General features: G+C 39.3%; 1 protein-coding gene across 1 annotated transcript; it reads left to right on the plus strand.

Moving 5' to 3' along the window:
• Window positions 1–3,483: 3,483 nt before the first annotated feature.
• LOC131769435 (putative leucine-rich repeat-containing protein DDB_G0281931) lies at window positions 3,484–13,404 on the plus strand. Its single transcript, XM_059085158.2, has 2 exons — window positions 3,484–3,669; window positions 9,664–13,404. The coding sequence occupies exons 1-2, from the start codon at window positions 3,522–3,524 to the stop codon at window positions 12,903–12,905; spliced, it is 3,390 nt and encodes a 1,129-aa protein (XP_058941141.1). The 5' UTR covers window positions 3,484–3,521; the 3' UTR covers window positions 12,906–13,404.
• Window positions 13,405–14,025: the final 621 nt, after the last annotated feature.

Below are 14,025 nucleotides of genomic sequence, written 5' to 3' on the forward strand. Positions count from 1 at the left end.
TAAAAGGTTTTTTGTTTTATTCTTCTAAATTGTATCAGGAAACGTTGTCGTCTTAAAGGTCCGTTGTTGGCAAATTTATTTTATACGAACGAGCGGAATCACGAGGTTGCAAATTATGTTTCACTTCTTTGCAATTCATATTGATATCGGTTGCTAAATGACGACAACCAACTCTGTAAAAATTCCCCGCACAGCTTATTTTTGGTGCTCATGACTCAGCAGACGTTTGAAAACTATTACAGGTTTCGAAACTGCATTGGTGATTGGATGTATGCGATGTCTGCATATTTCAACTCTAATTACAGAGGCAGTTAAGAGTAAAATTTGCAAACTACCCAGGCCGTTAATTTGATAAAACCTGCGAAAAAAGCAACTGTGCTCTGTTCACCTGCTTCTTATTCAAAGTTCAGGGTAAAAAAAGACTCGCCGTAATGATATTCAGTCCTCGTATCCTGTTCGAAATATCTAGGAAACGCTCCTTCTGAAACTCCTGATAGCTGCTTTCAGTTTAAGTGTTTCTCAAGATCGAAGTAGAACAAAAAATAGTAATTGCCTGAAACAACCAGGTGTTAGCCCGCCGAAAGCAAGTAATGATAATCTCACTTGAATGACCTACTCAGGGACTGCAATTTCTCCTTTAAAAATCTTTTTTGTTTTCTTATGAACCCCTAGCCCCTCTTTTTCACGATCTGTTTAGCTTTATTAGTTTTCTAGAATTCAACAAAGAATTAAAATAAGAGTGTTGAAAAGAACTCCGCCTAAAGCTGCAAATTCACTTCCGCACACTTGCTTCCTTTTTAACGTATCACTGACATTCTTATTTTAGGAATCATGACAGGCGTCCAAAATAGCTCTCGTTACGCCCGTTTGCAATTTGATGTGCAAATAAAAGGAACACCGTGTAAACGATACTCTTATAAAGCTAGAAACATGGCCAAATGCGAAACCCAGAAGGAAGCTTCGCGGACCAAAGCATCATGAGGCGATAGCCGGGTGCAACCTCTAGCTTCTTGAGTGCTAAGAAAACCACCCAAGTATATTCATAACTTGATAGTTGCACGCTGCACGCTAACCATTTCTTTTGTAACATTAAGACTTTCAAACATCTTTCGTTTCGTGTAGAAAACAAAAAAGCAAAACAAACTGACGTCAGCATGCAACCCACGGGCAAATGGATGGAGCATATTATCCGCAGATTGTTGATCTGGTCTGTTTTGACTTAGGTTGACGACGGAGAAATGCGATTATTAGTTATTTGAATGTTGGTTCTTTATTTTCATGCCTGCATGAAGATGTCTTGACGAAGAGGAAAAAAAAGAAATAGGTTGCGTAAGTCCCGCGGAAATTATTCCGTTGTACACTAGAGGCTGCACCACGATATTAAATTTATTTTTAAAGTCTTGTAAAGTAAGAAAGTTGTTCTGGTCATCTTTGAAATGTTTTACATCGCCAATACCATGGTCGTGTCATACTTTTAAAAAGAAGGGCTGTTCATCAATTCTAATAAGCAAGTTGTGCTAAATACTTTGTTCAAGAAATAGACTTTCGAAGGTTATGCATTCCTCAAAACTGATTTTTGGTCATAATAGTAGAAATTCGTTTATGAATTTTCCCGGAGTTCTTTAAGATTTTTTACTCAAGAATATTTCATTGGACATTTATGCTTACAGTAGGTTTGAGAGCTCTTTCTTTATTCAATTGTCTACAGATATGCCTGAATAATTCGCGTAATTCTTCTCTAATCATGAGCTTCACGACTGTACACTGACTGCATATTGTTCAGCAAGCTGATTGGGTTTCCTTTGCTTCTCTCCTCACTCATATTCTTTTTCGTTCGGAAAAGAAACAGTATGAGCTTGAAAAACTTGATACATGGCATGGTCTTGCTTATTTACCCTACAAACCAAGGTATCAGCAGCACTTTGATTGTAATCCTACTCCGCCGCCAGTTACTAGCCATTGCGTTGTCCATAATTTCGTGATCCTCTACTTTACAAACCTTCGTTGTCGGGGTAATTCTCGTGGGCTTTGCTATAATTCATCTGTGTTTTTATCCTTACAGTGATCTTCCTCATCACAACTTTGCTTCTGAAAACTCGTTTAAGCCCCTTATTTTGCTTGTGCTTTCGATGTCCTTCATCCTGTTGAGGTTCTCGGCCTTGGAAAGCTCCATGAGTTCTACAACAGCTTCTGTGTGGATTATAATTGTTATCAACTCTTGAATCCTTCTCCTATTAATGGGCATTATTTTCTACCGTCTTATAATAACTGGGTATGAAAATTTAAGTGAGTGCTTTTGTAGTGGAAGCGGCGCGAATGCAGAAAGAACCAACTTTCAGTCCGTGAATCAATTTGCTGTCCGTGAACAGCCGACATTGGGTGAGAGGTGGTGAGGGATATCGTATTTAAGGCCAAGGTCGGGTGTCTATCTACATTCTCCGAAGTGTCCTGTTCTCAGTTCGTTTCGGTAAGCCTACCTCCTAACGTTTTATTCGCTGCGAAAATTTTTCTGTACGTTACTTAAACGTTTTATTCTTTTAAATTCTATCAGGAAATGTTGTCTTCTTAAAAATAAGCCGTGAGGGGAGTCCCCTCACGGCTTACTTTTGGTTTTCATGACTCGGCAGACATTTGTTATTACAGGTTTCGAAACTATAGTTTTATACCTCTAAAGTGTATCAGGAAACTTTGTCTTCTTAATGGTTTGTTGTTGGCAAATTTATTTTATATGAACGTGCGGAAGTATGAGGTGGCAAATTATCTTTAACTTCTTCGCAGTTCATATTTATACCTGTTGCTAACTGATGCCAACCCAACATTGATCATTGGACATATGCAATGTCTGTACATCTCAACTCTATTTATAGAGACAATTAAGAGTAAAATTTGCAAACTACATCAACCCAAGCCGTTAATTTGTTAATTTGACCTGCGAAGAAAGCAACTGTGCTTTGCTCACCTGTTTCTTACTCACAGTTTAGTATGAAGCCATCCAAGACTCGCCGTAACGATATTCAGTCCTCATTTCCTGTTCAAAATATCTGGGAACTGCTTCTTCTGAAACTCCTGATACTTGCTTTCAGTTTAAGTGTTCCTTAAGATCGAAGTAAAACAAACAATAGTAATTATTTGAAATAACCAAAGGTCAGCCAGCTGAAAGCAGTTAATGATAATCTCATTTGAATGACCTACTCAGGGACTGCAGTTTTCTCTTTTAAATAATCTTTTTTTTCTTGTGAACCCCTTCCTTCCTTTTTCACGATCTGTTTAGTTTTATCTTTGTTTTAAAATTCAACAAAGAATTGAAATAAGAGTGTTGAAAAGAACTCCGCCTAGAGCTGCAGATTTACTTCCAGACACTTCCTTTTCAACGCATCACTGGCATTCTTATTTTAGAAATCATGAAAAGCCTCAAAAATTTTCCAAGGCGCTTAAAAGTGCCATGGCATGACGCCCGTCTGCAATTTAATGTGCAATTAAAGGGAACACTGTGTAAACTATACTCCTACAGACCTGAAAACATGGCCAGGTTCGGAACCCAGAAGGAAGCTTCGCGGACCAAAAGCATCAAATTTCCGTTTCCGTTTATTTTCCTGGGCATCGTTTTTTACCAAATAGTTGGTTTGCAAGTTGGACAAGCTGAAGCATTGTGGCCTCGAGATACTTATGGTGAGTACAAGAAAATAGAGTTATGGCGTAGTAAACACTTGAGTCATCTGATTTCAATTTCGAGTTATGGATGCACGCGGAAAGTTGCTAAGCACGGAAAAAGCATCAGAGTCCGTGAGTCCGTCCGGAGTTAAGCTTCTTGAGTGCTAAGAAAACTTCTGAAGTGTATCCATAACTTGATGGTTGTACGCTGCACGCTACCTTTTTTTTTTTATTACATTAAGACTTTCAAACTTCTTTCGTTTCGTGTAGAAAACAAAAAAGCAAAACAAACTGACGTCAGCATGCTACCCACGAGCAAATGGATCGAGCATATTACCTGCAGACTGTTGATCTGGTCTGTTTTGACTTAGTTGACGACGGAGGAATATGATTATTGGTTTATTTGAATATTGGTTCTTGATTTTCATGCATGCATGAACATGTCTTGACGAAGAGGAAAAAAATAATTAAGCTGGGTAAGTCCCGCGGAAATTATTCCGTTGTATACTAAAGGCTGTACCACGATATAAAATTCATTTTGAAAGTCTTGTTAAGCAGGAAGGTTTTTCTCGTCATCTTTGGAATTTTTACTTCTCCAATAAAATTGTCGTGTCATACTTTTAAGAGCGCTTGTCTGTAAAAATTAAAGATATGGCGGCAAGGGTGGAAAATTCGATTTCTTTCTTATTTTAATGTTAGATAGGCTAGGCTATAACCAAAATCACTGCATATTTTTTTTGGCGAAATATCTTTTTATTTCAGGAAAAAATACAAATAACGAAATTCCGTTAAAATCGTCATTTTTAGCAGAAAATTATTGCACGAGTTTGAGGGCTTCGCGTGCAAAAACGAATCACTATCTCGTCTTTTAAACACTCAAATCTTCTTTTTCGATCTCATAAGACCTCACAAAATGATTTTTGTAAACATTGCGCTCTTCTTTACGCTTATAATAATTTAATTTCGAAAGCATGCATTTCTCTTCAGTAAAAATACTTCGTGAATAAAATTAATTTTCACCATGTGCTAAACCTTCAAATGGATTAAACTTCTGGTGGTTGAATTTCGAAAAGATGTTCTCAATACGACTGTAAAAATTTGTTCGGGCAAATGATTGAGAGCGATACAAAAGCTTTTCAAAGTCCGTTAAAATGCAGTTATTTGACCTTTTGCGGTCAACATTCCATTTTAATATGTTTTAACCAATATGAGGCCGAAAAATGTACATAGAAACATATTTGCAAATGCTCTAACTTCATTTACCGCAGAAGACCGATTCAGATACCATTTGATTAAAAATTAATTTTTAAAATTAAAATTTTGTAAATTAATTTTGAAAGCCGACCTATGACTTGCGATATTCTTGGTGCATGAAAGTAAAGGAATAATTTCCGTTTCACACTTTCGATCTCTAGTGTCGTAACAACAAACTCCGCCAATAAGCGACTTGAACGAACAACAACCTTCCAGTTATGTAACAAAGTTGACCGTGTAAGTAAGTGTATTTGTGAAAAACAAAGTCCGAAGCCCCGCTTCTAAGCAAACAATAGGTATCGTAAATTACCATAAACCAGGTTTTGTTTACTCAGGCTTACTACTTTTAGCAGGTACTAAATTTAGCTTTTTAACGAGTATTAGCCAAAGGCCCGATCTCCGCGACTTACATGTAAGAGATTTCGATGTTCACAAGAACAAAAAATCTGAGCAGCAGAGTGACGTCTTGTTACTTTCCCCTTCCCATACCCCCTAAAAAATAACTTTCCATTGTATGATTTGCATTGCGTGACGACTCTTCGTATACAACACAACGTTGAATGCAACACATGTGTAGTGCCACTTTTCAAAGCATCGATCAGATCTGCTGCACCGCAAACCGAACAACACTCACAGTCAACTGAACCGCTGGATAAGATGCCATAGTGCAGAAAGATGTCAAACGTTTTACAACGAAGGTTGGTGACAGTTCGCAGATTGACAGACAGTTTCATCGGACGTTATAAATACGACGAGCGACAAGACAACCACAGTAAATTGGTCTTTGGATGTTTCTTCTACAGCAAATGAGGTTAGAGCATTTGGAAATGTGTACCCATGTACATTTCCCGGCCTTATATGGGTTGAAACATATTAAAATATGTGTGTGACTCGCGACTGGAATATTGAGCGTGAAAGGTCAAATAACTGCATTTTAACGGAATTTGAAAAGCTTTTGTATCGCTCTCGATCATTTGCCCAAAGAAATTTTTACAGTAATATTGAGAACATCTTTTCGCAATTCTACCGCCAAAAGCTTAATCCATTTGAAGGTTTAGCACATGCTGAAAATTACCTTTACTCACAAAGTACTTTTACTGAAGAGAAATGTATGCTTTCGAATTTAAATTATTTTACACGCAAAGAGGAACGCAGTGTTTACAAAAATCGTTTTGTAAGGTCTTATGAGCTTGAAAAAGAAAGATTTGAGTGTTAAAAAGACGAGATAGTGATTTGTATTTGAACGTGAAGCCCTCAAACTTGTGCGATAATTTGCTGCTAAAAATGACGATTTTAACGGAATTTTGATATTTGTATTTTTCTCTGAAATAAAACGATATTTTGCCAAAAAAGTATCCAGTGATTTTAGTCATAGTCTAGCCTATCTAATATTAAAATAAGAAAGAAATCGAATTTTTCACCCTTGCCGCGAAATTTAGAATTTGTCTGATTTTTACAGACAAGCGCTCTTAAAAAGAAGGGTTGTTCATCAAAGAAATCGAATTTTTCACCCTTGCCGCGAAATTTGGAATTTGTCTGATTTTTACAGACAAGCGCTCTTAAAAAGAAGGGTTGTTCATCAATTCTAATTAGCAAGTTGTGCTAAATACTTTGCTCTAGTAATTGACTTTCGGAGGTTATGCATCACTCAAGATTGATTTTTGACCATAGTAGTTGAAATTCGTTTTGTATTGAAGGCCTATTTCCAACTTTGATGCAACGCGGTCGTTTGTTTTTGTTTTGAACCACCGCTCCTGTTTAAATAGCGCCTCTGATTGGTCAGTTATTTTTACCTTGTCACGTCTCAAAATACCTTCTGCCTTTTCTCCGATGAATTTGAAGAACTTATCAAAATAATTCTGTTTAAAACAGTTCTGTGCGTTTTAATCCGGTACGGAATTAGATGAATCCATTGATTTAGTAGATTCCGAGGCAGTAAACGCTTATGGATCGGTTGTTGCTAAAGAGGAACGCGAAAATCCCTGCGACCATTCGAAGAAGGTGAAAATGTTGATCCACCACGTTTGCATTCATTCATCAATTTTTTTTAATTGAAGTTTGCCATCCTTGTTAAATAGGACTAAGGGTCACAGTTGAAGTTTCCTGCCCGTGGAGAGGACCTTGGGCTCGAAAGAGTAGTCGAGGTTGTTGTCCATGAAAAGCAGCAAATAAGAATTGTAACACAAACTGTCAGAGTCGCTAACGTTCCTGCAATGAAGTGGCTAAACTTGAAATAATTAAACGTCCGGCAGCCCGTTTTTTTCCATATTTCTCTTCGAAATTAAAAAAAATATTTATACGAAAATGTTCTACCTTTATTTACAATCCTCAAGCGCTTCCAGGCAGCCCAAAATTTCGAACTTGATATTTTTCGCTAACCCTGTATACATAGTAAGAAGCCATCCAAGCGCTTGACACTTCCAGGTAGCCCAAAATTTCGAACTTGATATTTTTCGCTAACCTTGCATACAGAGTATGAAGCCATCCAAGCGCTCGACACTGAAAACCTTTTTAGTGACAACGCTGGACTCGGTCCTCAAATAATTCCATATTTCTCTTTGAAATATACCAATTTTTCGTTGGAAAATATTCTTCCTTCATTTACAATCCTCAAGCGCTTCTAGAAAGTGAAAGGCAAGCTGCAACCAAACCTCTCCAATTAATTCTAGATCAAAGATCAAACGTTACCAATGGTAATCAAAGGGTATGGAGCAATGAAGGATCATTACCTCGCATTTTGAAGAGGATGATATTAACGAGTTAGTCTTGCACCATTTGTTAAGCTCGTCGAGCGCGTTGCTTAGTAAGTAACATGCTTTATTAACGGTAGATCCGATGCAGTAAACTGTAGTATCGTCAGCATACAGGAAGAGATTGCCTGATGTCACAGCTTACGGCATGTCGTAGGTGTACAAACTCAACAAAACTGGGCCTGGCGCTGATCTTTGTGGGAGGCCGCAAGTCACATTAAGCTCTTCCGACTAAGTAAAGTTCACAACTGTAACCTGTGTCCGGTGTTTCAGATAATTTACGAGCCAAGAGGAGATTGCCCTCGCTTCTAAATATGCTCTTCAATTTATGTAGCAGGTTACTATGAGATACGTATTCAAAGGCTTTACGAAAATCAATAAAGGTGGTAGCGGCCACTGAATTATTATTAACAGCTTTTCAATAACTTACTTTCTTACGATGGGAAATTAATAACTGGGTCGAGTGGCCCTTGCAGCAGGCCCGTTGCCTCCCAGTCAGTATTTCGCCTTCCGTAACATGCTTCAGCATAGTGTCAGATGCACACGATTCCAAGATCTCACTTAGAAGGCTTAGGAGAGAGATGGTTCGATAGTTACTCCTGTCAGAAGGATCTTCCTTTTTAATAAGGGGGCATAAGCTAGTGAACTTTCTTCCTTTGGCTAAAGGCTTATCCTTGGTCAATGCTCATCGAATACAGCTTAGTAAGAGGCGAGACGATTGCTGGCTCGGCTAACCTTAGCAACTTGCGAGTACTCCAGTCCGGCCCCGCAACCTTATTAGAATTTAAGACCCTAATTTTCCTGGATACCGATTCCTCAGAAATTGAGAAGGGCGAAAGTGTTTGAATTGGTGTAACATCGTAACATCAAGTGCGGTTTCTCGAAATTCCTGTTCCCATTGTTACGAATGTATTAATCAGGTTTGCATTCAGTCTTTGTCTCGCACAGCAAGGGTTTTATCGTTCAGCTTTGTTGGTCTAACCTGCGGTATTCTTTTGGTGTTTGCAGTATTGGAGAGTACTTTCCAATGCGCAGAAGTGGATTTCGTTGAATCAATGTTTTCACAAAAGAATATAACTTTTGCTCGTCTTTCGTTGGTTGTTCTTTCATTCCTAACCTTCTTGTAATTCGCCCCTGCAGTTTGGTCTCCAGTGCTCTCAGTGGACTTATTCATTATTTCATTTGTAGTCTACGGGTCGCTCTTACTGCTTATTTAAATCATGTTGAAAGGTACGTGTTCATCGCAGATTCATTAAACATCAAGCTCCATTCTTATTGTGCATCATCTTCATCTTCGAAAACATCAGCTATATAGAATGGTGTACAAGAGAAGTCTGCGTAGAATTCCTCTGAATTTTAAAAAAACCCTTGAAATTTCTAATGGTAATAATTCATGAAGGCGGAAACCTTTACCTTAGTTTTAGAGTGGCATAATTTAGGTTTTGACTGGTAAATATCAGCGGTAACACACCTTTTATGTTGATTAGTTCCGGCTTGGATCAACGTCATGCTCGTATCTAGTGCTTAACACGAACTTGCTGCAGTGCATAAAGCAAATTATCGAAACATTTTACGTGATATGGTAATCTTAAGGAAACTTTTCTTATATTCGAGGGTACGAACGGTTCTCGGCTACGGGTTTTTAAATTAGCAAAAAGGTTTAGAGAAAAGCACACTAAAGTTTGTTAGTTTAGAGAAAAAGAATTTCGTTGCCTTTCTAACACCCTTTTAACATGTTTGAGGAATCTATTGCTTAACTAAACCTTCATGAAAGGGGCTCCATTTTCTACAGATAAAATATATACACAGGTAACTCTTTAGTCAAATTACATTTTCAACGCGAAAGGTATGTATCCAGGCGGGGCATTCCCGCACAAATCTTCGTGGGGTGGATTCTACCACCAATCACCAACCCTTCCCCTCCCCTCCCCATGGGAGAGTAATTATTAACAAAATTATTCTTCTAGTAATTTTCTTTATGATGACTCTTCATATTCTTTAATTCTAGATTATGATTTGTTCCTGGGCATCGAGGGTCATGATTGTTTAAAAAGGCTCGTCGGTTCTAAATGGACATTCCCTGTGTTAACGTATGATTTCTCGTTTACACCTGAGCAAGAAAGGAATGTTCTTCTTGACCTTTACACATCTACAAATGGCCAGCAATGGTATGACAGTGGAGGATGGAACAGCTCAAAATCCCACTGCTCTTGGTATGGTATCACCTGTTACAACAATTCATATGTAAGAACCATTGTGCTGGCTTACAACAACTTGGATGGTGTTCTTCCTTCCAATCTGTGGAGGATACGCAACTTGTTGTCGCTTTGTACGCCTGGTAACCCAAGACTTCGAGGACGCATTGGAGACTTTTTATTCGGAAATATGAGCAATCTGCTGTCGATTGTTTTCAATGCAGCCTCTATATCTGGAGAAATCCCGAAGGACATCGTGCAACTAAAAAAATTGAACAATTTTCTAGGCTGTATAATGGACGGGGAAGGCTTTACTGGCAACTTACCAGAAGACATTGGGAATATGACAGAGTTGAGAGTGCTATGTCTCGGAGGGAACAAATTAACTGGTCGAATACCTAGCAGCATATCCAGATTACAAAGACTTTGGTATCTTGACCTCCGAAACACTCCTGGTCTCATGTGGGGAAATCTGAATGACCTCTTTGCAATCCCCGCCTTAACCCAACTTTTTGCATCAGGTATTCGGCTAACAGGACAATTACCAAATACCCTGCCACCTAACCTGACCTACCTAGTTTTACCGGGGAACAACATTTCGGGTCATTTTTTTCAAAGCATTCCGAAAACACATCTCGTTGAAATTCTTAATGTTGCCAACAATCAGCTCACTGGAGACATTCCTGGTGAGTTACTCAGTTATCCGCCCTCCATGATTGATTTGTCACAGAACGAGTTTTCCTCGATAAACAACGGGAGACCATGGTCTACCGAACCAGACAGGCGCGTAAAATCCTTCATTTCGCTTGCAGGAAATAGGAATTTAGCAATTAACATTTCAAGCTTTTTGGAGCTCTTCTCGAGAAAGCCCGACTTTCATCCTAGTCCATCGGTTCTAAATCTCAGTTTTTGTGATATTGAGGGTCCCTTACCCGCAAACGTGCTTTACTTTGAGGATATGTCCACGTGCGATTTACGAGGTAACAAGTTTTACGGAGCCATACCAGCTTTCTTTGAAGACTTTTCATATTTAACATATTTTGACATCTCATCAAATAACCTGTCAGGAAGCCTTCCAGCAGGAATTCAGAATTTAATCTCCCTCCAGTATTTGGATATTTCTGGAAATCCATCCATGCGTGAAGGAAACAGCGTATCGACCAATGCCTTTCGTCCAGACTTTTTAAGGATGGTCAGACCACCTGAAGGCGACAACTTTTCATGTCCCGAAGGACACCTAACGTTCAACAATGGTCGCATTCGTTTGGATCCTGTATTTTACGAGTACAGATATTGCATTTGTGATCCACATTTTTATGGAAGCCTTGGATTATGCAAATCATGTATGGATGGTGGAACGTGTGACCAAGTTACTGTGACGGTCCAAGAAGACGTTGGTCCAAACATCATGAAGATAGCTCCTGGCTATTGGCCATCTCCTGATCCCAAAAATGTTACTCATCTCGTCAAGTGTCCAGTACCTGCTGCTTGCAATCCACTAGCTTCCTGTACCTGCCGCCTCGACACATCACATAACGACGACTCTCGCTCCTCCAATAACAAGCGTTTAGTGTCGACTCTAATCACAAAATGCAATGAATCCTGTGCCTGCCATACAGGAAACACTGACAGGTTCTGTTCTCGTTGTGAAGAAGGATTTTATAAAATTGGCGGATTGTGCTATCCATGTGTGAAAGGAGATCTTACCTACTACTACGTGCTCATCCCTATCTTTGCCATTTCTTTCCTTGTTTTGCTTTGGTCATTTTTTTATTTCAAATTGCGTCCTATCAAATGGTTTTTTGTTACAGCAGTACATTTCCTCTTAATGTTGATCTTCATGCTTTTGGAATTTTTACCTAGTTGGGTTTTCAAATTAAACTTGGTGGTTTTTGTTGTGTGCATGACTAGTCGAGGAAAAGGTACAAAGTCTCTCATCAGCATTGCAGTGTTTTATATGCAAACCATGGATTTTATGGTATCGAGCTCCAATGTCTGGCCTCCAAAGATCGTTGCAGCTCAGAAGTACTTGAGCAGCTACTGGAATTTGTATTTCCCTTCACTTTCGTGTGATTTTCCTTCCCTTTTCAATCCTGTTGGCAAGTTTACTTTTATTCTTCTTCTTCCAATTGGTTGCTTGGCACTCGTGGGTGTCTACTTTATAGTTATGCTAAGCTACAATAAGGTTCGTCCCCAAGAACGACGAATGGAAAATGTTCACTTTAAATGCCGTCAAAGTGCCTTTTTCTGTTTGAGTTTCACTTACTTTCCAGTTGTAAAGCAAACTCTCTCCATCTTACGCCCATGCCAAAATGACCGTGATGTTCTTTACATGCCAAATTCCCCTTGGATAGAATGCACATCTGTTACTTACAGAACACTGTTAGCTCTTGGTTTTGTCTCCGTTGTGTTCTACGTGATTGGGTTTCCTTTGCTTCTCTCCTCCCTCATGTTCTTCTTCTTTCGAAAAAGAAACAGCATGAGCCCTGAAGATCGTGAGAAACTTGACACATGGCTTGGTCCTGCATATTTGCCTTACAAACCAAGGTATCAGTGGTGCCTTGAGATCGTCATGCTTCTCCGTCGCGTTTTGCTTGCCAGTGCATTGTCTATGATTTCGTCATCTTCTACCTTACAAACCTTTGTTGTCTGGGTAATTCTAGTTTGCTTTGCTGTTATTCATCTGTGTTTGCATCCCTATGATGATTCCAGTTATAAGTTTGCTTCTGAAAACTTTTTCGAGCCTCTTGTTTTGTTGGTACTGTCCATGTCTTTCATCCTGTTGAAGTTCTCGGCTGTGGAAAACTTAATGACGTATTCAGCAGCGTATGTTTGGGTTGTAATGATTGTCAATTCCTGGACACTACTCTTTCTTGTAGGCATAATCTTTTACCGTCTGGCTACTTGTGGGAATGAAGACAAAGATGGAAATTTCTCTGAGCACCGTCATGTGAGTGCAAGAAATGGTAGAAGCAGTGATGATGAAGAAAGAAGTAATTTGTTGTCCGTTAACAGTGCACGGAAGAGATACGTTGAAGTCGCTAACATTTCTTAGGCCTTTGTCCCAACAACCCGCAAGATTCATTTGTGAGCGTGGTAGATCTTTACGACTGAACACTAGAACATCTCGCTTAAGTATATACTATGCTGGTGAAGTGCTTTTCGTGCGGGCCGGTTAGCCAGTTCGGAGTGATTAGCAAACACTATTTTGAGTCCAACCTTTCACCATGAAATTTGAAACTTATATTAAATAATTTTTACATCAATGCGTAGTTTTAAGTTTTACAGGTTTACGATCATTTCAAGAATTTAAAGTTCCCTGATTTCTTATGCAGAATTTAGGTTTTGATCTGCGCCAAATGTTTACAGAAGGTACTTAGTGGGCCATCTGTGGGCGACCGACTGGCTGCGGGGGTCTCAATTGGGTTAACAGTATGCCATAAAACGGCCAAAACTTTAGCCGTTAGCCTTAAAATCGAAAATTTTAACCGTTTATCGTAAAAAAAATTAAACGTTGAAAGGAAATTCTAGTGATCTCAGCGGAAAAATGGTAACCGTTGGCCGCAAAACCATCACCCCATTGACACCCTCTGATACTGCACCAAAGCACTGTAACGCATTACCTTGTGACATTCGTGCCGTGGTTAGCTCAAATTGGTTGTCAAAGCAGACTGGGAAAGCAAATGTAAACTTGCAAGAGCTGAGAGAGTTTTTCACGTTCAATAAAGCATGTATGTGTGTATGTATCTAGGACTCTCACTTGCACCTCACCTCCCACCAAACCTCCCCCCCCCCTCCCTCATACTGAGTGTCGTGCCCACGGCCCCCGGTATGCACCGTGCAGCGATCGTCGACCTTTTTAACAAAGTAGTTTTTTAAGGAAAGTCTGGTAATAACGTACAAACCGATTTTTGAATGGCCTTTCGTCTGGTTAGGGATAAGGCAAAATGCTCTTTCATTTTCCCGACTTAAAACACTCTCACCCAAGAATATTTCATTTAGGGTCAGTTTCTCTGCACAACCAGTGATAAGTTCTGCCAAGTAAGCCCAAGTATGACCGACCACATAAGAGAGAAAGAGCCTGGGTGGAAATAGCTCTCCAATGTGTGGAGTAACACCCTCAGAGAGGTGGAGAAGAAAGCAGTTACCCCTCTATTGTGGAGGACGCGGTGAAT

Source organism: Pocillopora verrucosa, chromosome 4 (assembly GCF_036669915.1).
Source record: "Pocillopora verrucosa isolate sample1 chromosome 4, ASM3666991v2, whole genome shotgun sequence".
NCBI classification, from domain to species: Eukaryota; Metazoa; Cnidaria; class Anthozoa; order Scleractinia; family Pocilloporidae; genus Pocillopora; species Pocillopora verrucosa.

Excerpts from the sequence above, each read along its gene's own strand:
- LOC131769435 (XM_059085158.2), top strand. The coding sequence starts at position 3,522 with ATGGCCAGGTTCGGAACCCAGAAGGAAGCTTCGCGGACCAAAAGCATC. Across the intron at positions 3,670-9,663 it reads GTGGCCTCGAGATACTTATG|ATTATGATTTGTTCCTGGGC; the intron begins GTGAGTACAAGA and ends CTTTAATTCTAG.